General features: G+C 55.8%; 2 protein-coding genes across 3 annotated transcripts; both read right to left on the bottom strand.

The window, feature by feature from the left end:
* Window positions 1-467: 467 nt before the first annotated feature.
* On the bottom strand, window positions 468-3,447 carry RABAC1 (Rab acceptor 1). Its single transcript, XM_079724318.1, has 5 exons — window positions 3,303-3,447; window positions 2,798-3,010; window positions 2,386-2,483; window positions 795-896; window positions 468-712 (listed from the first exon to the last, which is right to left on the bottom strand). The coding sequence occupies exons 1-5, from the start codon at window positions 3,356-3,358 to the stop codon at window positions 624-626; spliced, it is 558 nt and encodes a 185-aa protein (XP_079580444.1). The 5' UTR covers window positions 3,359-3,447; the 3' UTR covers window positions 468-623.
* Window positions 3,448-8,475: 5,028 nt separating this feature from the next.
* On the bottom strand, window positions 8,476-24,679 carry ATP1A3 (ATPase Na+/K+ transporting subunit alpha 3; the record flags this gene model as incomplete). 2 transcript variants are annotated; one of them, XM_079724216.1, is made up of 22 exons in its annotated part: window positions 24,557-24,679; window positions 24,402-24,461; window positions 24,057-24,260; window positions 22,492-22,605; window positions 22,244-22,378; window positions 21,668-21,785; window positions 21,267-21,535; window positions 19,569-19,767; window positions 19,382-19,491; window positions 19,165-19,299; window positions 16,677-16,869; window positions 16,213-16,388; window positions 15,991-16,127; window positions 14,857-15,007; window positions 14,568-14,736; window positions 11,612-11,766; window positions 11,409-11,532; window positions 10,485-10,630; window positions 9,798-9,928; window positions 9,181-9,282; window positions 8,827-8,918; window positions 8,476-8,504 (listed from the first exon to the last, which is right to left on the bottom strand). In XM_079724216.1, the coding sequence occupies exons 1-22, from the start codon at window positions 24,557-24,559 to the stop codon at window positions 8,476-8,478; spliced, it is 2,952 nt and encodes a 983-aa protein (XP_079580342.1). In that variant the 5' UTR covers window positions 24,560-24,679. The 2 variants fall into 2 exon arrangements, with proteins under 2 accessions (XP_079580342.1, XP_079580343.1); XM_079724217.1 differs by having other exon boundaries at window positions 8,827-8,912; window positions 24,557-24,640.
* Window positions 24,680-27,528: the final 2,849 nt, after the last annotated feature.

The following is a 27,528-nucleotide window of genomic DNA, read 5'->3' as shown; positions in this document are numbered from 1 at the left end:
CCACAACAAGAGAAGCCACCGCAATGAGAAGCCCGTGCACCGCAACGAAGAGTAGCCCCCGCTTGCTGCAACTAGAGAAGGCCCGCGCACAGCAACGAAGACTCAACGTGGCCAAAAATAAATAAATTAAAAATAAAATAAAATAAAATAAAGCCCCAGTAAGTGGCAATTCATTAGCTTAAAAAAAAAAATCACATCTGTGAGTACAACTAGATACTGAGTCCTGAGTCCTCCTAGCAAATCACCGAATATGGGGGTGGTCTCGGGGCCCCTGGCATACTCTTTTCTCCTCCTTAGAACTTGTCATCACCGGCCGTCCTATCGTTATCTGTTATCCATCTTGCCTATTTTCCATCACCCTCCTCCCACCATGCCCGTGGCGCACTCGCTCCCCACCTTCTTGGCCTCTGCAGGATCCCAGCATCACCCGGCATAGACCCCCAGAAGACCCTGGGAGAATATTAGCTGAACGACCGTTAGCAGTTTTATTTCCAAAGTTGGAGTCCCTCCCTGGGCTTGTAATGGGAAGGGGGCCTTTGGCCAGACCTGCAGAGCCGAGCAGGACGGGGGTGAACGGGGACAGGGCAGCTGGCCCGGGAGGCTGGCAGGTCCTTGAAGCCGCCTCACACAGGTTCCATTTGCAGCTCCACCCCGTCCACGGCCTCCACCTGATGGAAGGCGGCGTGGGAGCCGATGACCACGAGGGTGGCTCCTGCAGGAAAACGGGCAGTTCAGGGCCTGGCTGCCTCACCCGGCCCCCACTGCCCACAGCGCTACCCAGACCCTGTACTCACCCAGGACCCAGAAGACGGCGGAGCCCGCGCCAGCCAGCCAGAAGAAGGGGAAGGAGACCGTCCCAGCCAGAGCATACTGATGGGCTGGGCTCACCTCTCGGCCTGGGGGCAGACGGCATTGGGGCAGCTGTTCTGATACTCATGCCCTCTCCCCGAGTAACCCGATACCCGCCCCCCACCGCCCCGCCACCATCTGGTGTCACAAGACACCGGATTGTCCAGGAGCCTCAGGATCTAAACTCCTCGTGCCAAGGCCCTCCAAGTCCATGGGCCCCACCCGTGTCTCCAACGTCCCCACCCACTGTCCGTGGGAATACAAGGGGCCTTCCTCAGCCCCCTCGCCACCCTCCAACCCCACTTCTACTAGGAAGCTCGCAGCCTCCCTTTCCCCAGACTACACCTCTCCTGCTCCAACCTGCACTCCCGTAGACCTAGAGTCTCCAACTGGTGGCCCAAGGGCCAAGTCTGACCCGTGGATGTATCTTTTGAGTCTGCATATTATTCCACAAGAATTTGATTTGATTTGTGGCTGACCGAGAAACTGGACGATTTTTCTTTCTTTCGTTTTTTTCCGGGGGGGGGGCCGTGATGTGTGGCACGCGGGATCTTAGTTCCCTAACGAGGGATGGAACCTGGGCCCCCTGCATTGGGAGCTTGGAGTCTTAACTACTGGACCACCAGGGAAGTCCCTGGATGATTTCACAAAACAATACAGTCAGTCCTCTGTATCCTTGGATGGAAACCCGTGGATCATTGTTCTTCGTCATTTTTTACAAGGGACATGAGCATCTGTGGATTCTGGCCTCCACGGGGGCTCCTGGAACAATCCCCTGTGCACACTGAGGGAGGGCTGTACAGATGTCTGCCTTCTCAAGGCAGACTGTAAGGTCGGGTCTGCAGGCCCTGGTGGCAGCAGTGGCTGAAGCCACGTCACATCTATGCCCCAGGCACTCCCTCCGTGCCCTGGGCTTGCCCGACATGCCCCTCCACCCAGCCCACCTGTGTCATGTACAAAACTGGCAGGCTTCTGAAGGATTTTGTCTTAGCTCTACCTGTTTGTCTGATCCCAATTCCCCCTTATCCCCGCTCCAAACCTTGAGCTTCCCCTACTTGGGAACTCAGGCCCCTCTTTCTTCTCAGTGGTGCTTGGTGCCAGTCTGGGACCACATGAGCCACAGGCCTCAGCTTCCCTCTCTGAGAAGTCCCAAGATTTTTCCACTTCTACCCCAGGAAGCAGGAAAGGGTAGCAGAGCTATAGGCCAGTGTAAGGTCGCCACCTGGTGTCCAATGTGGGTACCTGCAGCTGATGCCTTTGGCAGGAGGTAAGGGAGGAGGGAGAGGCAAGGAGGTTTAAGGGACAGGAGCAGGTGGAGGTGGGTTCTGGGATATCTTCTGGGCTTGGGGAATAGCAATTTGGGGGGCTGAAAGTGGGTGGAAGCATCCGGTGTGTCTGAGACTTTAAGGGATTGAGTTTGGGGGATCTAGTGTAGATCTAGGCTTGGGCAGACTTGGGTTCACGAGGACTTAGGTTTGGAGTCAAAGGCTTGCATTCCAAGAGACCAGGATTTGAGGAGGGCAGGGGACTTCTCACCCATCAGCACAAACTTGGACTGCAACGTGCGCAGATAGAGGATGTAACAGGCGCCAAAGAAGACAGCCAGAGCCACCAGCAGCATGGGGGATGTCGCCCTGGAAGAGGGCAGGGAGGCATGCGTCAGGCAGCTGGGACTGGGCCCGACACGGAGGCCCTGACCTTCTACACTGGCGGATGACAGGCTACGTCCTTGGGGCCGGGGGAGTCTAGGTCACATTTGGTCACACTGAATCCTGGCCAGGCTGATGCGGGAGTAGGGACCTGGCCCTTCGGTCAAAAGGTCCGACAGAGCTACCCCATGGGGACGGGGCCTGGCCAGTGAGAGGAGGGGCCGAATGCTGAGGGCGGGGCCGGCCAGTGCGGGCCGGGCAGCCTGGTGGGCGCGGGGCCGGGCCGGAGAGGCACTCACACACAGTACAGGATGAGGCCCAGGAACACGAACACATAGTTGCTCTGGTAGTACTCCACGTTGCGTACGAGGCGCTGGCACAGCTCGCCCAGGTTGCGGGGCCGCGAGAAGCGCCGCTGGTCCACGAAGGAGCCCCAGGGCCGGATGGTCGCACGGCGCCGCTCCAGCCACTCACGGCCTGCGCCGGACGGAATCAGTTTCGGCAGCAGGGTCCTGGTGGGTGCGGGGCCAGGTCAGCGATAGACCGGGATGGAACCCGGACCCTCGAGCAAGAAGAGGACCGAGGGGGGCCGGACTCCGGGGTTCTGGGGAAGATATGGTCCCAGACTCCTGGATTCCCGGGGAGAAAGGGGCTGAGGGCCCAGACTCCAGAGTCCTCGAAGAGGACACCAGGGGCCCAGACTCATGTGTCTGGAGGCCGGGATTCCTAGGACCCCAGGGAGGAAGGGGCGGGGGACCAGGACTCCCGGGTCTCGGTCAGGGGGGCTAGACCAAGCTTGCTCACGTGGCGCTCAGCCCTTCCACCTCGGCATCCTTCTGCTGGTCCTTCTCGGCCGCCATGTCTGTGCTATGAGGGGAAGAACCGCTGTAACGAGCCTGAGGCCCTGCACACCCCGCGGGACCCGCCCGAGCCTGGCCTCACCCAGCGGAGCGGCAGCGGACGTGTCGCGGGTCTGGAGCCTCTGGGGGCGGTAGTTTTGCCGCCGAGCATTGTGGGAGTTGTAGTCCCGATGATGTCGGAGAGAGTGGGCGCGATGATGGTGGTATGGCTCGCGAAACACCTTGGGAGATGTAGTCGCGTAAAGTGACCCCTCTGGGCATTGTGGGAGTTGTAGTTTCAGAAGCAGGACGCGTGGAGTTGGAAAGGTGGGTTGTCAGGAGTCGGGGCGTTATGCGAGCTCTAATGTCAGAAGCCGGAGCTCTAAAGGCAGAAAACGTTGTGTACTCCCCCGTGCAGGGTACGATGGAGACCGTGTAGAGCTGTCATTCTGACTCTAGAAGGTATAAAAGAAAACACTTGCTAAAACACGCAGATGTTCTGACTCAGCACATCTAGAGTGAGACCATTCATTTGAATTTCTAACAAGTTTCTAGGTGACGTTGATGCTTCTGGTCCATGGCCCACATTTTGAATAGCGAGACTGTAGAGAATTTGTGGGAATCTATTTCTTCCTTCTTCAAGAGGCTAGTGATGGGGCCATGGTTGCTGGAGGGGGGGCATCTAAGGTAGGGGGCAAAGCTCCCCCTACAACCCTTGGGCTCCCAAGGATGAATGGGTTAGGGTTAGGGACCTAGGGATGCCCCTGCTTCGGATAGGACGGAGGGAAGTGGGGCAAAGGAAAGGGTTGAGATTTTTTTTCATTTTATCATTTTCTTTTCTTCTAGTTTTATTGAAGGGGTGAGAATTTTTAAAAGACGGAGTTGTTATAATGAAAAGAGCTGGGATTCTGGGGTCAGAGGTCAAAATTCAGGCTGTGTTGACCTCATCACCTCCCTGAACCTCGGTGTCCTCAACTGGACAGTGAAGATCCTGGTGGTACTGTTACCAAGTCCAAGCTCGCTCTGCTCGCCGCAGGACAGGCCAGTAAATCAGGAGACGAGATGTTGAGGCAGGGAATAGCGACTTTATTGGGAAAGCCGGCAGACTGAGAAGATGGCGGACTAGTATCTCAAAAAGACCATCTGACTGGGGTCTGGATGCCAGTTTCTTTTATAGAACAGAGAAGGGGAGGAGGTGAGGAAGTGAAGTAGGAAGGCCATAAGTCTTGCAAATATCTCCTGGAATGGCCAGCCTCAGGAAGGGGATGTGTTCATTTCTTCTTTCTTGCAGCCATTCACAGGTGGACAGGGTCAGGATGTTTCCCTGAACAAAGGCACTTTGGTTTAACATTCAGGCAGAGGGGCAGGGTTCCCGAGGCAGGCCGTTATGTATAGACAGTATCCTTTTAGTGAACAAAAGCAAATGAGAAGCAAAGGTTAAAGTAAAAGAAACAGATCCAACCTGTAGTGCGATTTTGTTCATCCCTGTAATTGTACCACACTCATGGGGTTGAGATGGGGTTGAATGGTCCATGTAAAGTGCTTGAAAGAGTCTTTGATATTTTATAACTGCTCAATAAATGGTAGTCCATATTATTGCCACTACATTATCATGACTGTTATGATTATTTCTAGAGTTCAGTCTTCTCAAACTTAGCAGTAACTTACTAGGGGCTGCTGGCCCCTTGGATGTCCCAAAGAGTGGCTGGCATCTGAGACATGGACCTTTCTTTCCCCTAGCTCTCACAGCCATAGTTCTCTCAGTCTTTGTCCCTGCCCCTGAGTGAGTTGTGGGAAAGAAGGGTGCACCAGCATGCCTCAAGAAATGTGTGTGGGGCTTCCCTGGTGGCGCAGTGGTTGAGAGTCCACCTGCCGGTGCAGGGGACACGGGTTCGTGCCCCGGTCCGGGAAGATCCCACATGCCGCGGAGCAGCTGGGCATTGAACCATGGCCGCTGAGCCTGCGCATCCAGAGCCTGTGCTCTGCAACGGGAGAGGCCACAGCAGTGAGAGGCCCGCGTACCACCAAAAAACAAAAACAAAAACAAACCCAAAACAAAACAAAAAAGAAATGTGTGTGGAAGTATTGGGAAGCCTGGGCTCCCTTACACAGACTGAGGACCTCATTTTCCAAGGTTGGGTGGAGCTGAAGGAGAATACTCACCTGGGAGATCCAGGTGACTCTTAACTCCCAACTCTTGTCTTCCAAGGATCACATTCCTTTTGGGTTTGGGCTTTGAGGCCTGCTGGAGGGCATGCCCACAAGGTGGGGAAGATGACTCTGTCGAAGGGGCTGGTGTAGCAATAGGAGGGAGGCCACCTGTGTGCACGTGGCAGGGGGGTCCCAAGCTGAAACCAAATGAGCCATACTTTGAAGATCAGGTTGGCTAGTTACCGTTCACTTCCTCTTTGTCAGCCCCAGGCTTTTAGTAGAAGCTTGTTCAGGTTTCCCACTTGGGTCGAGCTGGGCTTCAGGAAATCAAGGCGGGGGCTGTGAGTCCACAGTTAGCCCAGAGCATTAATGGGGGAGCAGCACCTGAGTTCAAAGTGATGGGAGCAGCAGGGGTAACCAGAAGAGCCCCCAAGAGGAAGATGAGTCTTGGGGAGCAGAGAGTTGGAAGCAGAGGTCCAGCTGCCTTCTTCCAGGGCCGACCTGGGGAAATTGTGGTTTGACTTTTGTTATGAGGGCTTTGGGCTTTCCTCATAGGAACACGAATAAAAGTGATTTCACTCATAACCCGCCAGTACGTGCTCTGAGCAGAAGACATAACAGGCAAAGTCCTGGAGGTGTCAAAAGGCATGGGCCATGGATGGTGGAGTCCAGAGGCAAGGACACTGTTGGAGAGGAACCCTCTGAGTGGGGCAGGACGGGAACTTTGAATCAGGGGATTCTGAGGGGACTTGGCGTAGGGGCAATGTGGGGGAGGAGCCCCTTGAAACAGAGATTGTGGGAGAAGGGGCCCTAAGACGGAGATACTGTGAGAGATGGGAAGATCCGTGAGACAGGGAGATGAGGGGAGACTGGGGGAGAAGGGACCTATGGCAAGTGGGCCCTGAATTAGGGGGATGGTGGGAGATAAGGGGGTGCCTGAAAAGATTATGAGAGATGGGCCCTGGCCCTGTGGTCCCTCCACCTGAGGCCTCCTTCCAGCCTCTTGGACCCCTGGAGGAAGTGGAGCTGGGAGGGTAGGAGGACATTAGCACAGACAATCAGAAACCTGGGTTATTTTTCCACTGTGTGACCTCAAGAAGGTCCCTGCCCTCTCTGGGCCTCAGACTGCCCACCTGTCTATGGGAGTATTTCTTACCCTGTACCTGATGAATAAAGTAGTTTCTCTGGCCTCCCCAGGAGAGGTCCAGGCTCACGTAACCCTTACTGGACTGGGCTCTGCCCTGGGCATCACAGGCGTTTCTGGCACACATGGCCGCTGCCTTCTGACTGCCTTGCCCCTCAGATTCAGGCACTCCTCCTCAGCATTGTCTTGTGCAGTGGGCATGCGCACACACTCACACTCATGTGGACTCTCAGCATCCCGACCACCCAGACACCTGTGCTGGGAGGCAGGCAGGCCCGGGACCAGCCCCAGGCCTTCCTCTCATTCCAATCTCTGGGCTGTGTTAGAAAGGCTGCCTTGAGGGAAGTGGTAGAGCTGCCCAACCAGAAGGGCTAAAATTCAAAAGACTGACAATAGCAAGTGTTGACGTGGATGTGGAGCAACTGGAACTTTGATACACTGTTGGAATGCAGATGACACAAGAGCTTTGGAAAGGGTGTGGCTATTTCTATTAAAGATAAACACTGTCTATCCCCCAATCAGCAATTCCATTCCTAGGCATGTACCCAACAGAGATGCACACATGTGTCATCAGAGGATATTACTAGAATGTTCCTCTTCCTAGAGGCTTCCAAAGTGGAAACAGCAAATGTCCATCAAAAGAAAATGGATCAACAAATCATGTAATAGTCACACAGTGGAAAACTCCACAGCAATGAAAAAGAGCAGGCTACTGATACATGGAACACTGTGGATGACTCTCATAGACGTGGTGTGGAGGACAGGAAGCCAGACACATGAGACAGCATGCTGTAAGACTGCATTGTTACAAAGTCCAAGAACTGGTACAACTAAACGATGGTGACAGAAAGCAGATCAGCAGTTACCTCTGGAGGGGGGCTGACTGGAAAGGGGCATGAGAGAACTTTATGGCTAGTAGCTACATGGAAGTAATTTTTTAAATCGTTGAGCTGTGCCCTTGAGACTTGTGCACGTCACTGTATGAAAGTTTATCTCAACAAAAAGAGAGAAGAGCATAGTGACTTAGAGCTTGGACAGCCTAGGTTCAAATCCCAGATTTGTCACCTCTCAGCTGTGTGACCTTGGGCAGGTCACTTTCCCTCTCTGTGCCTTGTGAGGATTGAGTGAGCTAATACACGTAGAGTGCTTAGAAGAGGGCAGAGCACAGGGTGGGAGTTCAATGAACCATTAGCATTATCGCTTCCCCGGGTACCTCTCCAATATGAGAGGATCCGGAGTCTGATTCCCTTCCTCTCCCCTGTTCTGATCCCATGATCCCATCTCCTGGCGAATTCAGGTTGCTCTCACTCTAACCCTTGTGGGGCTACAACTCTGTGATTTGATGACTTTGAGATTCCATGACTCCCAAGCTCATGCCAGGCTAAGTTCCTGGGGTTCTGTGAATCACCCAGCCACGGGTGCCAGCACAGGGAACACCGTCCTGCCCACACCCCGGGTCCATAAAGCAAGCAAGAAACACACGCGGCTTCTCTGTCCCCACTGATATATTTGATAATTGTCCAGAACCAGAGACGGCGTCAGCCAGGGGGTGAGGGGGAGTAAAAAAGAGCCCAGGGAGGGGGCTGGGTGGCAGGGATGAGGAGAGGGAGAGGAACAGACACCAAAGAGAGAGAGGAGAGGGGCAGGGGGCGGGGCGGGGCGGGGGCGGGGAGAGAAGCCAACCAGAGGGGGAAGAGGGGGAGGGAGGCGGGAGATAACTTGAGGGGGCGGGGCCAAGGGGAGAGAGGGCCCCTCCCCCCAGAATACAAAATGAGGGGGACCGGAGTGGGCTGTCCTGGGCTTGGGGGGCAGGGAAGAGACGGGCGATGTGGTGGGGTTGAGGTCAGTAGTAGGTTTCCTTCTCCACCCAACCTGGAGAGACAAAGGAGGAAAGAAACAGAGACGAGAGGGAGACGGGCACGGAGAGAAGCACAAGCAGAGACGACAGACAGACAGCGGCACAGAAAGAAACCAAAAGGGGCAGAGACACAGGGAAAGACACAGAAAGGAGGAGGCCCAGAGAGCCAGGAAGAGAGAAGAGTTGCAAAGAGGGTGGAGAGACGACGCAGGAGGGAGGGGTTGGGGGGAAACAGAGAGTGAGGTTAGTATCAGTCACACAGCGCTCTCTCGGCCCCCTTCCAGCTGCCCCGTCCCGTCCCCCCAGCCTCCCCCCTGTACCCAGTTAGCCCCTCACCCCCGGGGTTCCTGCGCAGGATGAGTTTGCGGATTTCGTCATAGACGAAGATGAGAAAACTGTAGGGGAAGGCACAGAACCACCAGCTGGGCCTGCGGAGACAGAAGAGCAGGAGGAGGGCGTCAGTGTGGGGCGGAGACGGGGCGGGGGGGACACACAGGCAGGGTCCCAGAGGACAGGCGGGGCCGCACTGGGAGGATGTTCCCCTGGTCCTTCGTGCCCAAGGAGAGGGGTGCCCGGGCCATGGCTGTGGGCTGGGGTCTGCACAGCGCCCCCCTGTGAGGGCGTCCCGCGGGGAAGGCTCCCAGGAGGATCCTGGAGCAGGTGGTACATGGCAGGGGAGGGGGCACTCACTTGAGAGGGTACATGCGAAGGGCCACGTCCATGCCGGGGCAGTAGGACAGGAAGGCAGCCAGGGCTGTCTCCTCAAACAACCCGAAGATCAGGATCTTGTTCCTGGAGGCACAGGCAGGGCTGGACCCAGAGTACTCGAGCAGGCACCCCCATCCCACCAAGACAGAGGCTCTGCCAAGGGCAGACGCACAGAGACAGACATGGAGACACACAGAGATGGAGACCGAAAGAGACAGAGAGGCACAGATGGGTCCAGGGAGATGGTGACACTGAAGTATAATGACAGAGACAGTGACACACAGGCAGGGGTATGAAAAGATACAGCAGGGAATTCCCTGGCGGTCCAGTGGTTAGGACTCTGCGCTTCCACTGCAGGGTTCCATCTCTGGTGGGGGAACTAAGATCCCACATGCCGTGCGGCCAAAGAAAAAGATAAAGCAGATCTGGAGAGGGACCAGGGACACCCCAGCAGTGTGCACACGCACATATGGAGAGAGACAGAGACAGAGACAGATGTGACCACTGGAGAGAAAATCAACTCAGAGGCACAACTGAAACAGACAGACAGACAGACACGGGGCGGGACAGAGAGCAGGCCCGGCGCCCGCGGCCCTCACTTCATGCCCTGCTGGAAGACGGAGTTCCTCCTGGTCTTGCAGATGATCAGGTCAGCCCACTGCACGACCACTATGCTCACGAAGAAGGCTGTGTGGCACGTGAACTCCACCACTTTCCTCTGCTCGTAGGTCTGCAAGGGCGATGACGCGGGTACCGGTCGGCGATCAGTGTGGCCGCAGCCCCAGGCCCCACCCCGGGCCCACGTGCTCCTTGTCTGCGCCCCTGCGTGGGGCCCCAGGGCAAAGCGGGGACTCTGTCCAGATGGGATGCCCTAAGGGGCGTGTCTTCCCTCTGTAGTTCAGAGCCCCGTGGGAAGAGTCAGGAAATGTACAAGGAATGACAGAGGGTAATGGTGACCTCAGTTGTGGACCAGAGATCCTGGGGGCCTCCTGAGGGGACTCCAGCTGGGCTTTGAAGGCACAGAGATGGGGAAGAGGACAGCAAAGGCGTCTCGCCTGGTGGGGCAGAGAGCATGGCCGGTGGCCAGGACCGCGATGGGCTGGGGCAAAAGCGCCAGGAGGCCCCTTGTGTCTGACGAGGATCTTGATGCCGCCCCTGGGGCAGAGGGACCATCATAGGAAGCTGCCCCTGCATGATTGGGACGGCTTGCCCCAGCCCAGGATGCTGTGGGCAGGGACCCCGCCTGGGAGGTCCCAGGCCATGCTGTGGGACCCAGCCCTACGCACCCACTGCTGCCCGTAACTGTCCTCCAGGTCGTTGACGGTGCGGTCATCCCAGTTCAGCCGGATGCCCACCAGGTTGCCAGGCAAGAAGCCATTTTCTGCCAGGATCACAAAGTAGGAGAAGAAGCCACCAAGAGCCTGGATCATTCCTGGGGGAGGAGAGAAGGGAGAGGAGGAGAGGCTCAGGTGGGGCAGGCAGCCAGCCCAGGGCACCCCTGAGGCCCCTTGACACCCACACCGCGAGGATGGTGAGCTACCCGGTCCTCTTGCCTGACATCATCCGGGGCTGAGCTCCTAGAGGGCCATCTGAGGGTGCCACCTGGTGGTGAGCCCCTGAGATTGGCTCCCTGGAGCAGGAACCTTGGAGACGGGGCTCTCCTGAGGGGAGAACCTGGAGGCTCCCTCCCACCTGCGCCAGGCCACCTGGACATCAGGAAACCCCTGAGGACCCCCTAGGCAGGAATGACCCCTCTAGGCCTCTGACCACCGCCACCAAGCCTCTGCCTCCTGGGACACTCCCAGCAACAGGGCGCTCAGCACCTGTAAGACTGCACACCTCACCTCCAGCAAAGATGGAGGAGAAGGCAGGGGGGCGTGGGGCTCACTCCTGCCCTCAGAGAGCTCACAGGCTGACTGGTCCTTCCCATCCTGGTGGTGGGTGGAGCAGGGGGAGTGGCCGTCCTGGGGCCAGCCCCGATCTGCCACTCAGTATCCCATGTGCTCCCCAGGTGCAGCCCCGGCCCTTTCCTGCGCCTGTGCCAGCCCCACCTTGGTGACCACCACCCGTCTGTAAGCCACTCCTTCCAAACCTCCAGCACCAGGTCCTACTTTTCACGCCACTCATTCAGCACAAGGTTTCTGAGCACCCACGGTGGGCCAGGCACTGGGCATCCAGCCATAAGCGAGGCAGGGTCCCCAGGTCCTCACCGATCTGTCCGTAGGCCATGCTGATGAGTCTCTCATTGACCAGCTTGTCCGTGCGTGGGTTCCTGGGCTGTCTCTTCATGATGTCACTCTCAGCAGCCTCGTACGCCAGCGAGATGGCAGGGACCTGGGCAGGAGAGGCCGGTAAGTCGGGGATTGGGGGGGGACCCTACCCTCCCGGAGCCTGGGGGTGGCCAGGGCCTCACCATGTCAGTGCCCAGGTCGATGCAGAGGATGGTGATGGTGCCCAGAGGCAGCGGGATGTTGGCCATGATGAACAGCAGGAAGGGCGTGATCTCGGGGATGTTGCTGGTCAGGGTGTAGGCGATGGACTTCTTCAGGTTGTCGAAGATCAGGCGGCCTGTTGGCAGGGGCAGGCTCAGACCTCGGCAGCCACACCAGGGAACCCTGGTCCCTCTGCCCTTTCCCTGCCCAGTCCCTGCCTCCTTTCTAATCCATCCCCCCACCGCCTGCCTTTCCATACAGATGCCCAACCATGTTGCCCCTGTTCAAACATTCTCAAAATACAACCACTTCGGAAGACTGCTTGGTAGTTTCTTTTCTTTTTTTTCTTTTTTTGGCCGCACAGTGTGGCTAGCGGGATCTTAGTTCCCCAACCGGGGATCAAACCAGTGCCCTTGGCAGCGAAAGCATGGAGTCCTAACCACTGGACCACCAGGGAATTCCCAGCAGTTTCTGTTCAAAGTTAAACATCCCTGCCTTATTGACCCAGCAATCCTCACCTTAGGTTTATACGCAAGAGAAATGAGTGTTAATGTCCACCAAAAAGCAAGTACAAGAATGCTCACCATGGCATTAGTTATAATAGCCCAAAACCAGAACTGACCCGCTGGCCATCAGTAGGTGAGTGAATAAGTAAACTGTGGTCTGTCCACACAAAGGAATACCACCCGGCGAGAAAAAGGAACGAGCTACTGACACCCCCAACTCCATGGATGAATCTCACTGATGTTATGTTGAGTGAAAAAAAGCCAGACACAGAAGCATTCATATCACATGATTCCACTTGGAAGAGGTTGGAAACGAATCCATGGTGCTGAAAGTCAGGATAGTGGTTATTTCTGGGAGGGGGGATATAGACTGGAGGGGACCTGATAGAACCCTAACGGGAGGCTGGAAATGTTCTCTATCTTGATGGGGGTCCGGTGGTTGTGTGGGTGCATGCGTGCATAAAAAGTCACGGAGCTGCCTGACTTTGTGTGAATGCCATATCCCAATAAAGATTCAATCAGTACAGTGTGTATAAAGTAAAAAGAAACTAAAGATGAACCCAGCCAGCCCCTCCCTCCACCTTCCCCCATGTGCTGATGAGCAACAAGGTGTGTCATTAAGAAGGCACAGAGGGGGCTCCCCTGGTGGCGCAGTGGTTAAGAATCTGCCTGCCAATGCAGGGGACACGGGTTCAAGCCCTGATCCGGGAAGATCCCACATGCCACGGAGCAACTAAGCTCGTGCACCACAACTACTGAGCCTGTGCTTTAGAGCCCATGAGCCGCAACTACTGAAACCCGCGTGCCTAGAGCCCATGCTCTGCAACAAGAGAAGCCACCGCACTGAGAAGCCCGCACACTGCAACAAAGAGTAGCCCCCACTCGCCACAACTAGAGAAAGCCTGTGTGCAGCAATGAAGACCCAACGCAGATAAAAATAAATAAATAAATAAATTTATATATTAAAAAAAAAGGCACAGAGGACTTCCCTCGTGGTCCAGTGGTTAAGACTCCACACTTCCACTGCAGGGGGCGCGGGTTCAATCCCTGGTCAGGGAACTCAGATCCCGCAAACTGCGCGGCGCGGTCAAAAAATAAATAAACAAACAGGTAGGACCCCATCTATCATAGCACCCTGTTGGTTTTCTTCTTAGCACTTGTCACAATATGTAATTATGTTTGTTATGTTACAATTTGTTTGTTAACTTGCAGAAGGCTGTCTCTCCCAGCTCCTTGAGGGCAAGGACCCATGTCTGCTCTGCTCACAGCTGTATCTCCAGCCCCTAGCACCATACACAAGGTAAGGAGCCCAATAAATGTCTGGGCGGCGTGAACGCCTCCATGAGTGTGTGCTCTGCAGGTGCATGGAGGAGGTCTTGGGGATGAGAAAGGGTTAACCATGTGTCCTCTGGGCCATAGGAGACAAGGGATAAGGGCATTGAACCTGACACTGTAGGCTCAGCTTTTACTCACCAGAATTCTCTCTTATCATGAGTTATTTTTTACACTGGGGACATTTCAAATAGGAGAGAGAGACTGGAAGATAATGCAGCACAGCATGAACAGTGATTATTTCTGGATGGTAAGATTATGGGTGATTCCAACTTGCTTCTTAATGCTTTTCTACATTTTCTATAATTATCATGAATTACTTTGATAATCAGAATAAAACTGAATGTGAACAAGCCTCATCTGTGGCCGCATCCAGGCCCGTCAGGAAGTGATGCCCGGCAGCCCCGCCTGAGACCTTGAGGCCTTGCCTCTGTCTGCAACTCCCTTCGCTGGCACTTCTCTACGTGAAAATTCCCACATGGCCCTAGAGACTTGGCACAGGCGATCCCTGTCCACTTGGGGAGGCTCCCTTGGCCCTTGACACCAGGCTGGGTGAGGGGCCTCTTCAGGGCTCCCTCAGGACCCTCTGCTTCCCTGAGGTTGTACTTATGAGTATTTTTTTTTAAGACTTTTTTGATGTGGACCATTTTTAAAGTCTTTATTGAATTTGTTACAGTATTGCTTCTGTTTTCTGTTTTGGTTTTTTGGCCCTGAGGCATGTGGGGTCCCAGCCCCCCAACCAGGGATCGAACCCACACCCCCTGCATTGGAAGGCGAAGTCTTAACCACTGGACTTCCAGGGAAGTCCCTATGAGTATTGTTTTTTAATGCTTCCGAATGTGCCTTGCACACCAGACTGGGCCTGTGCTGGGCGACACTGGGACCCAGAAGTGCATTGGCTGAGTCCTGCCCCCAGGGAGCCCCCAACTCCGCAGGGGAAGAAAACTGAAAAGGACAAGCTCAGGCTCTGCCGGGGGCCTGGTGGGATTCTGTGGTCTCCCGCCGTGCATCTGCTGCAGCCCTGGCCTGTTCCCCTCCCCCTTCTCGGGCTTCATGCAGGGACCCCAGTCTCCAGGGCCACCTGGGCCAACTCACTCACCCTCCTCCACACCCGTGACAATGGAGGCAAAGTTGTCATCCAGCAGAATCATGTCTGCTGCCTGCTTGGAGACGTCAGAGCCGGCAATGCCCATGGCCACCCCGATGTCAGCCTTCTTCAGGGCGGGGGAGTCGTTCACGCCATCCCCAGTCACAGCCACGATGGCTCCCTGGAGGGAGAGAGGGTGAGGATGATGCCCAGAGGCCTGGCCCCAAACCCTCTTCTCATCAAGGACCCCGGAGTCCAGACCCCCGGCCCCCTCCTCCGAGGGACCCCAGCCTGAGCCCACCTGTCTCTGACAGCCCTCCACAATGATGAGCTTCTGCTGGGGGGAAGTGCGGGCAAAGACGATCTCAGTGTGGTTCTGCAGGATCTCGTCGATCTGCTCAGAGGTGAAGTCCTTGAGGTCGGTGCCGTGGATCACACAGGCCTTGGCATCCCTGGGAAGGGCAGAGAGCGTTCAGGACATGTGGGGCAGTGACACCTGTTGGACAGACTCACAGACAGGAGAGACAGAGGACCAGGCTCTGAGAGAGGGACAAGGGCTCTGGGGGTCAGAGATGAAGGGAAACAGGAGTAGGGGGCTGCAGTAGGAGGGATGGAGGGCAGACCTCAGGAAGAACCTTGGGACACTGGACTTAGAGGAACAGAGATATGCAGGCAACTAGGAAATAGAGACAGACACAGAGAGACATGAGGGTGGGAAAGCTAAGGAAGTCAGAACAGAGATGAGAGACAGAGACAAAGACATAAAAGAGAGATGGGGGGCTTCCCTGGTGGCGCAGTGGTTGAGAATCTGCCTGCCAATGCAGGGGACACGGGTTCGAGCCCTGGTCTGGGAAGATCCCACATGCCGCGGAGCAACTAGGCCCGTGAGCCACAACTACTGAGCCTGCGCATCTGGAGCCTGTGCTCCGCAACAAGAGAGGCCGCGATAGTGAGAAGCCCACGCACCGCGATGAAGAGTGGCCCCCGCTCGCCGCAACTAGAGAAAGCCCTCGCACAGAAACGAAGACCCAACACAGCCAAAAATAAAATTAATTAATTAAGACCACATATTAAAAAATAAATAAATAATAAAATCTTTTAAAAAAAAAGAGAGAGATGGGAAGAGAGAATGACGGATACAGAAATAAGGGGTCTCATAGAATCCTCTCAGATGTGAATTAGTAGCAGCCCATTTTAGAGAGGAGGAAACTGAGGTGCAGAGAGGCTAAGTGACTTGCCCAAGGTCACACAGCTCATGTGTGGCAAAGCTGGGATGCGAACCTACCCCTTGCTAACCCCACACAGCTGTAACACCAGGCTGCCCATCCTCACGATGGAAGAGGAACAGGACCCAGATGCTGAGTCAGCAGAGGAGGCCCAGGAGGGGGGGACCCGCAGTCCCAGAGGGACCTGAGCTGGGCAGGGCAGGGCTTACCGGGGGTTGACCTGGCTGACGGGGATGTTGAGCCGGGCGGCGATGTCCTCCACAGTCTCGTTGCCCTCGGAGATGATGCCCACACCCTTGGCAATGGCCTTTGCTGTGATGGGGTGATCGCCAGTGACCATGATGACCTGCAGGTATCATATGCAAACGGTCCAGCCTCACCGCTGGCTGCTGGGGCCCTGGCCCTGCCTTCCCTGCTGCCCCGGGCCACACCTTGATGCCCGCGCTGCGGCACTTGCCCACCGCGTCAGGGACGGCTGCCCGGGGAGGGTCGATCATGGACATGAGGCCCACGAAGCAGAGGTTGTCGGTGGTGAAGTTCACATCGTCACAGTCGAAGGCAAAGCCCTTAGGGAACTGCTCCTCAGGCAGGTAGTAATGGCAGAAACCTGGTGCAGGGAGAGGGGCACAGGGGCTCCAGCCTCGGTCCTCCCTGCCTCCTGCCCACAGCTCCCGGTCCCAGCAGTCAGGCTCCCTAGTTGGCCAGACAGTCAGTCAACACCCATTTCTGACAGACGCCTTCCTGTCTCATTCACTCATTCATTCATTCATGGTGCATTCTGGGAGGCCCTATTCTGAGCCAGGCTCTGGGCAGCCTCACATCCCTCCTTACCCTCAAGGGGCCCCCAGAGCTGGCCCAGCCCCTGCCCCAACTTGGCTCCACCCTTGGTGCGCACCAAGCACGCGCTCGCCCAGGCCCCCGAGCTCGAGGTAGGCGTTCTGGAAAGCCTCCTTCATCTCCTCGTCCAGTGGCTGCTCCTTGCCCTGCAGCAGGATGGTGGAGCACCGGTCCAGGATGCGTTCGGGGGCGCCCTTCATCACCAGCAGGTACCGGTTGTCATTGGGGTCCTCGGTCTCGTGGATGGAGAGCTGTGGACAGAGCAGAAGGCGGCCGCGCCTGAGCCTCACAGGGCGGGACCCGGAGGCTGCCCTGCACCCAGCTGGGGAAGAGGACCCCCCCGCCGCCCCGTCCAGAGCCATGGGTGCCAGGACCACCGCCAGGCTCCCCCAGAGGGCACTGCCCAAACCTCTCTACCTGAGAGATCTTCAGCTGTTTCTCGGGCTCTCTCGCAGAGACCTCTGCTCATCCCTGCCCGTTTCTGTCTCTCCGTCCTGCAGATATTTCTTCCCCTCTGTGTCTCTCTCACAGAAATCTCAGGGGTCCTTAGGATACGTGCTTCTCTCTCTGCCTTGCCCGACAACCTCTCATCCCACATCTGACCCATCACCGAATCTGGTCAGCTCACCTCCGAAGTACCCGGATTCTGACCTCTTCTCACCCCCCCTGCCCTCCCATCCAGCCACCACCATCTCTCACGAAATATCACAGCAGCCTCCACACTGAGTTCCTGTTTCTGCCCTCCCCTCCCCATAACATTTCCTCCCCATGGCATCCAGAAGGAGCCTTTAAACTATGAGAGTCACGGGACTTCACTGGTGGCCCGGCAGCTAAGACTCCGCGCTCCCAATGCAGGGGGCCTGGGTTCGATCCCTGATCAGGGAACTAGATCCCACATGCTGCAACTAAGAGTTCGCATGCCGCAACTAAAGATCCCTCACGAGGCAACGAAGATACTGTGTGCCGCAGCTAAGACCCGGCACAGCCAAATAAATAAATATTTTTTTAAAAAATGAGAGTCAGTGAAAAATGGTGCAGCCACTTTGGAAAACAGTCTCTGGCAGTCCCCCAAAAGGTTAAACAGAGTTACCACATAAGCCAGCAATTCCCAGATATATACCCAAGAGACATGCAAATGATGTCCACACAAAAACTTGGGGGCGAATGTTCATAGCAGCATCATTCATAGTAGCCAAAGCATGCAAATAACCCAAATGTCCATTGACAGATGAATGGATAAACAAAATGTGGTCTATCCATACAATGCAAAATTATTGAGCCATAAAAAGGAATGAAGCACTGATATATGCTACAACATGGAGGAACCTTGAAAACATTGTGCTAAGTGAAAGAAGTTGGACATCAAAAAACACATATTGTATGATTCTGTTTATATGAAGTGTTCAGAATAGGCAAGTGCATAGAGACAGAACGTAGACTAGTGGTTGCTTAGGGCTCGGGGAGACGGTGGGGGAGGTAGGGGGATAAAGCCGAGGAGTGTGAGGTTGCTTTTTGAGGTGATGGAAATGCTCTAAAACTGACTGGGTAGGGACTTCCCTGGTGGTCCAGTGGGTAAGACTCTGAGCTCCCAATGCAGGGGGCCTGGGTTCGATCCCTGATCAGGAAACTAGATCCCACATGCATGCCGCAACTAAAGATCCCGCATGCCGCAACTAAGACGCGGCGCAGCCAAAATAAATGAATAAATAAATAAATATTTTTTAAAAACCTTGACTGGGCAGATGATAGCACGTATCGGTGAATATACTAAAACTATTGAATTATGCACATTAAGTGGGTGAGCTATGGTGTGTGAACTGTATCTCTCAATAAAGCAGTTTTTAAAAATGTGAGTCAGGTCCCATCGTGCCTCTGCTCGGTGGCTCATGTCACCCTGAGGGTCACACCCAAGTCATGTCCACAAGGCCCTACGGGACCTGACCCAGCACCCACTGCCCTCCCCTCCCACCACATTTCCTGGCTCAACATTCCCTGGCTATTCAGTACATCAACACACTCCTTCATCAAGACCTTTGCACACGCTGTGCCCGCTGCCCCCAGATGCCTGCAGGGCTCCCTCCCTCAGCATGGTGACTGGCTGACATATTCCAAATTTCCTAATGTCCTCATGCCTTTGTCATTGTCTGTCTCCTGGCACTAGAGCATAAGTTCCGTGAGAGGAGGGACTTCACTGCCGTCTGTAGCCCCAGCACCTAACACAAGTGCCTCTGACACGTAGTTGCTGCTCAAAAAAATATTTGTTGAATGGATGAATGAGATCTCTGGCCGGTTCCCACTCTGCTGCAGGAAGATCTTCACTCCCCTGCTGCCCACTCCAACAGAGACATTGCGCTCACTCCCGGGTCTGTGTTCCTCTCTCCACTGGGTGGATACTCTTGGGCTTATTTTATAGATGGGGAAACCAAGGCTCTGGGAAAGTTAATAACTTGCCCAAAGCAGGAGGGCAGCAGGGCAGAGCTGACTGTTTTTCGGGCATCGTAGAGGAAGTGAGATCCAGGCCCACTCTCCTGGAGAGCCTAGGGTACCTGGTATTTGTTGGTGGAGTTGAAGGGGATCTCAGCCACTTTCTTATTACGTTCGCGCATCAGCTTCACGGAGCCGGAGGACAACTCGATGCACTTGAGCAGGGCAGACTCGGAGGCGTCCCCAGCCACATCCCTCTGTGGAGAGAGAGGGCTGTCAGAGCAGAGTAGCGCGGGGTGGGCAGGGGCCAAGCTGAGGCGAGCGGGAGGCCAGACCCACCTTGAGCACAGGGATGTTGTCCTGACCCCCCTTGAAGACGGCACGGTTGCAGAGTCCAGCAATGTGAGACAGGGCCACCCAGGTGTGTGAGCTCTTGTCAAATGAAGTCCCTGAAAAAGGTACGAGTCAGGGCTGGGGGGTGTCCGGGAGCCAGGCCCCCTCGGTCCTGCCTGGGCCCCACCCTCACCTGACTGGTCCTCAGTGGTGTCGGCCTCGTGGATCTGGTTGTCGAACCACATGTGGGCGACCGTCATGCGGTTCTGGGTGAGGGTCCCTGTCTTGTCCGAGCAGATGGTGGATGTGGAGCCCAGGGTCTCTACAGCCTCTAGGTTTTTCACAAGGCAGTTCTTCCGAGCCATGCGCTTGGCGGTCAGGGTCAGACACACCTGGAGTGTATGGAAAGGCAGGGGAGTTACAGGTAGAGTCAGGGGGTGCAGTTGGGCCAGCAACACAACTGCTAATAACCCAACTGCCCAGCCCAGAGAGAATCCAGGGCAAAGAATGGGGTGTCGCCCCGCCACTCCACCCAAGGTATAGACCCAGAAAAATGGGCTCAGGTGCACCCCAAAGAAATATACTAGAATGTTCATAGCAGCAACATAATAGTCCCAAACTGCAAACAACCCAAATGTCCACTAACAGCAGTAGGGACAAATAAATTGGGGAAATAAAAGATGGGAATACTATACAGCAGTGAAAAAGAACAAGCAACCACTGCCTACAACTGCATGGGTGAAATTCAAAAACATAGTGTTCAGCGAAAGATGAGCCAGAAACAAGAGTTCCTGCTGAATGATTCCACTGATGGGAAGTACAAAAGCTACACTGTTTGAAGCCAGTCTATCCTAGGGGTAACCCTGGCGTTGGAGGGAAGGGGCTGAACAGGTCTTGAGGGGGCTTCTAGGGAACTACATCTGGGGGCAGCTGACCTGGGGTGTGTTCAATTGCCTCCAGCTCATCAGGCAGTACCTTCATATGTGCAACTCTTGTTTGTATAGTGTAGGTCAATAAAAGGCCTTTGACTTAGAGTAGCTTTGAATATGCTAATATGGAAAACTTTGCAGGATCTATTAAGTAAAAGCATCAAGGAGCAGAATAGTATTTCTAGGATGGTCCCTTCTGTGTACCCTGAAAACAATTACTACACACGTGGCAATATGCCCACCGTTGCCAGGAACAGGGCAGACAGCCTGCTTCTGGAGGGGGGCTGACGGCTGGGCAGTGGGTCGGGACTGTTATTTTATTTTTTTAACTATTTTAATGTATTCTTTAGACTTTTTACCATGAGGTTGTGCTTCTTAATTTTGTAAGTTAACTTCAAAAATGATAGGGCTGGGGCTTCCCTGGTGGCGCAGTGGTTGAGAGTCCGCCTGCCAATGCAGGGGACACGGGTTCGTGCCCCGGTCCGGGAAGATCCCACATGCCGCGGAGCGGCTGGGCCCGTGAGCCATGGCCGCTGAGCCTGTGCATCCGGAGCCTGTGCTCCGCAACGGGAGAGGCCACAACAGTGAGAGGCCCGCGTACCACAAAAAAAAAAAAAAAAATGATAGGGCTGTTAGCCCTTTCTGACTGGCAGTATTTCTCAAGATTCTGTTGGGTTTTTTTTGTTTTTTTGGGGGGGGCCATGCCTCTCAGCTTGTGGGATCTTAGTTCTCCACCAGGTATTGAACCCGGGGGCCCTCAGCAGTGAAAGCGCGGAGTCCTAACCACTGGACCGTCAGGGGATTCCCTGTTGGTTTGTTTTGTCAATGAGGCCCTCTGAGCCCCAGGACCCTCCTCATTCAACATGTGGCAGGCTTGGCCCTTGATGTCCAAGTTGCAATCAAGATTGTTGCCATCGGGCCCCAGCCCCCTCCTCCCTCAGACCCGAGGGTCCGGGCCTTACAGTGACAGTGGCCAGCAGGCCCTCTGGGACATTGGCCACGATGATGCCGATGAGGAAGATGACAGCCTCAAGCCAGGTGTATCCGAGGATGAGGGAGAGGATGAAGAAGGAGACGCCCAGGAAGACAGCCACGCCAGTGATGAGCTGGATAAAGTGCTCGATCTCAATGGCGATGGGCGTCTTGCCCACCTCCAGCCCGGAAGCCAGAGTGGCGATGCGGCCCATGACAGTGCGGTCACCCGTGGCCACCACCACGCCCCGAGCTGTGCCTGTGGGGTCAGAGGGGACTGGGCTGAGCCTCAGCGAGCTTCAGAGGGACCCCGAGCCCCTGAGGCACGTCCATCTATCTGGACGAGCCCGGCCCCACCTGGGTGCCCGAACCACCCCTCCCCCCGCCTCACCTTCCACACAGTTGGTGGAAAAGAAGGTGATGTTCCGAGTCTCCAAGGGGTTGTCGTGAGTGCAGTCGGGGGACCGGGTCTGGGGCTCTGATTCACCGGTCAGGGAAGAGTTGTCCACCTGGGGACACAGGAGACAGGTGTCAACCGCGGGCCTGGGGTCAAGGGGCATTTGTCCAGAGGAGATTTCAAGATTTTTGTTTGTTCATTTGTTTTGTTAATGAGGCTGAAGGCTGTGTCCCTGGAAGTCACAGCTAGAAGTCTGGGTGCCTGTGTCTGGGAGGACAGAGGTTGGGCTCTTGAAGCTGGGGAGGGTACATGGCTTCTTGCCAAGGCCTAAGGTACCTGTAGGTCTGAGGGAGGAGGACCTGGAGGTCAGAGGTACTGGATCTGAGGGAGGAGGGGGCCTGGACTGCAGGGTCCTGGGGGAGGAGGGGTCCGGGGGCCTGGACTCCTGGGTCTGAGGGAGGAGGGGTCCGGGGGCCTGGACTCCTGGGTCTGAGGGAGGAGGGGTCCGGGGGCCTGGACTCCTGGGCCACTCCAGGAAGGGCAGAGCTGGGCCCCAGGCCCCTGGCCCACCTTGCAGCCGTGGGCTGAGATGATGCGCAGGTCGGCTGGGACTCGGTCTCCGCCCTTGATCTCCACCAGGTCCCCGACCACCACCTCCTCGGCATTTACCTGCATCTTCTCACCTTCCCGGATCACCAGGGCTTGCTGGGGGTAGAATGGAGAAGAGTCACCTCCCTGACTCCCTCTACCTGGGGTCACTCAGCATAGCCTTGCCCGCCTGTTCACCTCCATCTGGCCCCTTCCTGGGTACCCCTCACCTGGGGGACCATGTTCTTGAAGGATTCCATGATCTTGGAGCTCTTGGCTTCCTGGTAGTAGGAGAAGCAGCCGGTGATGATGACCACGGCCGCCAGCACGATGCCCAGGTACAGCTGTGGGGAGATGCAGGGTCACAGCCCGCCCTGGAGCAACTCCCCACCACCCCCATCCCAAGGTTTGTGGAACCTGGGAAGAGAGCTTTGAGTCACTGGGGGTCTGTATTTGTATGTCTGACCACAGGTTGTATCCACTTGAGGGTCTGTGTCTCTGTCTGCCTGTCCATGTTTGAGTCCCTCTTTCTTTCTTTCTTTTTTAAAAATGTTTGTTGTTTTTATTTATTTATTTATCTCTATCTATTTATTTGTTTATTTATTGGCCGTTCCCTGACCAGGGATCGAACCCAGGCCCTCGGCAGTGAAAGCACAGAGTCCTAACCACTGGACCGTCAGGGAATTCCCCTGTGTCCCTCTTTCTGAACACAGGTGTGATTGAGCCTCTGAGTCTGTCCATCTCTCTATTTTGTGGGTTTGTCTGTCTTTCTGCCTGTGTCAGAGAACCTGAGTGTACGCTATTCTCTGTCCATTTGTCTGTCTCTGTTAAAGTCAATGTGTCTATCTGCCTGCATGCCTGGCTTTAAATGTACGGGACTGTTTGTGTTTGAGTCTCTGTATGTGGATCTCTGTCTCTGTCTCTCTCTGTTGGTCTGCGTGGGTCTGAGACTCTGAGTCTGTCTGTTTGCCTGTTTAGGTTTAATTTCTGAGAATACTGTCTGTACTTGATTCTCACATCCCTCTGTCTGTCACCAGGTTATGCCTGAAACTCTGTGTGTGTTTGATTCCCTATGTCTGTCTATCAGTAAATGTCGGTGTCTGTCTGTGCCTATGTGTCTGAACTGTGTGGCCGTGTTTGAATCTGTGTACAAGTGTGACTGTCCGCACTGACTCTCTGCACTGCTGTATATATGTGCACGTGTGCACATGTGTGTGTGCAAGGATCTCCATGTAGTCAGAATGTGGGTCTGTGTTTATGGGCATCGTGTCTGCTGAGACCGTGTGTGTCCCACGTGTTGAGAGGATGGGACAAATCAGCAGGTGCTTGTGCCTGGGTCTCTATGTGAGCCCACTCACCGTTTGAGCATCTTTCAGGCCATGACCACCTGCTGGTGTCTATCCTCAAGGCCGCTGAGGTCACACAGCTTTGGGATGGACCCCCAACTCACACTTCTTACTGTGTGACCTTGGGCAAGTTACTTGGCCTTTTTTTGGGGGGGGTCAAGCCATGAAGCTTGTGGAATCTTAGTTCCCTGGCCAGGGATCAAACCTGTGCCCACTGCAGTGGAAGCATGGAGTCCTAACCACTGGACCACCAGGGAAGTCCCATACTTCGCCTTTCTGAGTCCCAGTTTTCCTCATAGCTTCTCTGGTTCTCTCACTGGGTGATTGTGAAAGTTAGATGAGAGAAAGTTGGAGGCTGGGCTTTGAAAAGTCTAAAGGGAGAAGCTGGGTGTGCACATGTGTCCCTACATGTATGAGCCCTTGGGCACGGCAGGGTGGAGGGCACTCACGTTGTCGCCAGAAGGATCGTCCTCGGTGCCTGCCTGGATGCCATAGGCCAGGAAGCAGAGGATGGCCCCGATCCACAGCAGGATTGAGAAGCCCCCGAAGAGCTGGCGGCAGAACTTGACCCACTCTGGGGTGGTGGGCGGCGGCGTGAGCGCGTTAGGCCCATCGCGGGCCAGGATCTCCTGGGCTTTGCTGTGGGTCAGACCCTAGGGGACACAAGACTCACACAGAAGCCTCCCGGAGCAGCCCTGGCACCCCCAACACTTCCCGAGTGCCCCCAGGCACCCAAGGGTCACGGCTTCCATCCCCTCCCCCCTCGGACCCTTCTCCCTCCGGCCTGGCCCCACCTGCACGCAGTCGGTGTTGTATTTCCGGCAGACCTCTTCCACTGACATCTTGTGCTCTGTCTGAGGAACAGGAGTTTGGGGGGATCGGGTGAGCGAGGAGGCCGGGCAGGGGCGGGTGGGGCCTGCTCTGGGTGGGTGCAGAGAGTGGGACTTACCATAGCCACCTCCTTTTTGAGGTCATCCAGGTCCCGGCGGTCTTTGGTGCCCTTGCTCTTCTTGGGCGAGCCCTTGTCATCTTTCTTGTCCTGCGAGGTGGCGACACGATAGCTGTCAGAGCCACCAGACTGCGGGCGAGAAGGGGTTACAAGGGGACACCAGCCCTGCGTCTGTGCAGCTGCGTCTCTGGGCAGGGGCTGGCTCTGGGGGCTCAGTCTGTCTCTGCCCTGCGGCTCTGGGTATCTCTCAGAACCCCTGAGTCTCACCTCTTCCTACTGGCCTCTCCGTCTCTGGCTCCATGTATCTCTGGGTCTCTGTCCCTGAGAGTCTTCATCTGGGTCTGCCTGTGCGTCTCTCTCTCTCTCTGTAGGTCTCTCCCCTTCAGTCTCCATGTGTCTTTTTATCTCTTTGTGTCTTTTTCTCCCTCTCCCTGGGCACTTAGTCTGTCTCTTGCTAGGTCTGTCTGTCTCTCGCTACGTCTGTCTCTCTCTCTTGATCTGTCTCTCCAGGTCTCTGTTTGTGCCTCTCTGTCTTATTCTGTTTTGTCTCTGTCTCCTTGTACCTCTTTATCTTCCCTTCTCTTCATGTGTGTGTATCTCTGTCTCTCTGTGGCTGTTTCTCTGATCTCTCTCTCCCTCATCACTTCATATTGTCCACCTCTCTCTCTCTCTCTCTCTCTCTCTCTCTCTCTCTCTCTCTCTCTCTGAGTCTGTGTGTGTGTCTCTCTTTGATTTTGGTCTCTCTCTGATCTCTGCCTCTTTATGTTTTCCATCTCATACAATATCTGTTTCTATCTCTTGAACTCTCTCTCCCTGAGTCTGGCTGAGTCTGTCTCTCTGGGTTCCTATCTCTTTCCCAGTTGGTGTGCAGGGATCTCAGACTGTCTCCGAGGGTCCGTATTTTCTGTCTGTATCTTTCTCCAGGCTTCTCTCTGCTTCTCTCTGATTTCATCTCTCGAGGTACCTCCTTTTCTGTAATGCTTGGTGTGTCTCTCCCTAACTGTCTCTACTGTTTCAACCATCTTGTTGGTCTATCTCTCACGATCTCGCTCAGCCATCTTCCCCTCTATCCCTGCATCTCTCCCTCTCCGAGTCCATCTCGGCATCTCTGTCCTTCCAGTTGAAGGTCTCCCCATATATCACTCTCCCTGTCTTTTCTGCCTGGCTCTTTTTCTGGGCCTCTCTCCCCAATCCCATGGATGTCTCTGTCTCTCAAAGGACCCAGCAAATCTTGGGAGACCCCACAGGCCTGGCAGGAAGGGGAAGGAAAGGGCACTCCAGGTGTAAGTCACAGCTGGGACCAACGCCTGGGAGGCAGCCAACTGTGCACAGGGGTGGTGGCCTGGCTGGACATGCAGCCAGTCCTGAGGGCCTTGACTGACAAGCTGTGGGCCTAGAGTCTTTCCTGGGGGCTGGTGGGAGCCATGGATAGGTTTGGACAAGGGGTTGGCATGGTTAGGCCTCTGGAGGACAGACTAGGAGCTGGCTGGGATTTGGGGTGCAGAACAGCAAGAGGCAAAGGCCCCCGGGCTTGGCTAGAACTGGATGTAGCGTGAGGGGGAGTGACTGAAGTTCCAGTTTGGGGACCTGGGCTGATGGGGAAGGCAGTGTCCTTGGAGGCTGGCAGGAGGGGTGGGGTGAGGCTGGGTGCTGGTAGAGGAGCGCTGACAGATCCTACGGGGCCAGGGCCAAGCTGGGATCCCAGGCTCAGTCCAGCTCAGTGCTAATCCCCTCGTGACCTTGTAGAGGGTTGAGCTGCCTGCTGTCTGCTCCCAGACTGGGAGGCTGAGCCTGGGAGGCTACTGCAGCCTGGAGGCCTGGGAGCCTGGGTTTCAGGGGGTGGGAGGGAGGCTTGGCTCTGGGCCAGCCCTGCAGCAGCACTGCGTCTGACATGGAACATGGAGGCTTGGGGGACAGGGAGGACACTCCTCCACCCCCAGCTTCAGGAGGGGTCTCAGACTCCACAGAGGGGTAGACCCAAGGATGGAGAGAAGGCAGATATAAGGTCATGGGCACAAGTTAGAGAAATAAGAGGAAGGCAGGAGAGGAAAGAGATGGAGGCCTAGAAGGCAGGAGAGGAGAAGTTGGGAAGAAAACCAGCTGCCCACCCCGAAACCTCAGGGAAGGCTGGGGAGCTGATGCTTGGGTCCCTATGAGGCCTAGGGGTGGGTTCCTGGACTCCTGGGTCTTAGGGGGGAGGGTCTGGGGGCCCTGGATCCTGGGTCTGAGGGGCCGGGGGCCTGGATCCTGGGTCTTAGGGGGGAGGGGCCGGGGGCCTGGATCCTGGGTCTTAGGGAGGAGGGTCTGGGGGCCTGGATCCTGGGTCTGGGGGCCTTGGACTCCTGGGTCTGAGGGAGGAGGGGCCGGGGGCCTGGATGCTGGGGCTGAGGGGGGAGGGGCCGGGGGCCCGGATCCTGGGTCGTGGGGGAGGAGGGGCCGGGGGCCTGGATGCTGGGGCTGATGGGGGAGAGGCTGGGATACCCCAGTCCCTGGCAGACAAGCCTTGGCTCCTCCTTGCCCTTGCCATGACCAGACTCCCTTGGGGGCGGGCTTCCATCTGTTAGAGGGGGAGCCGAGGCTTTCCCAGTCAAGGCAGGAGGCCCAGATGGGCGCACTGCAGGGCAGGAGGGAGCACCTCTGAGGGTGGGGGACACACGTGCCTCGCTGCAGCCGGCCTCTGCGGCTCCTCGCCATTTTCCATGCTGTCCGCCTCCCCTGACACCTGCCCAGCTCACGCAGCCTCTGCCCCTCAGCCTGCCTCTCCCTCCCCCTTTCAAGGTGTCTGAGGCCTCATCTCAGCGTCTCTGCCTCGACCTCCCCTTTTGCTCTCTGTCCCCTCTTCCTGTCATTCAGGCTGCCTCTGGTTGTCTCTGGATAGGAAATGTCTGTCCTTGGGTCTCCTCATCTCAGTCTCAGTTTCTCTCTTTGTCTCTCCTTGTCTATGTCCCACTCATGTCTCTCTTCATCTTTCC

Source organism: Hyperoodon ampullatus (genome assembly GCF_949752795.1).
Source record: "Hyperoodon ampullatus genome assembly, chromosome: 18".
In the NCBI taxonomy this organism is placed as follows: domain Eukaryota; kingdom Metazoa; phylum Chordata; class Mammalia; order Artiodactyla; family Ziphiidae; genus Hyperoodon; species Hyperoodon ampullatus.
The sequence above is the reverse complement of the archived record's forward strand: the minus strand, read 5'-3'. Positions and strand labels throughout refer to the sequence as shown.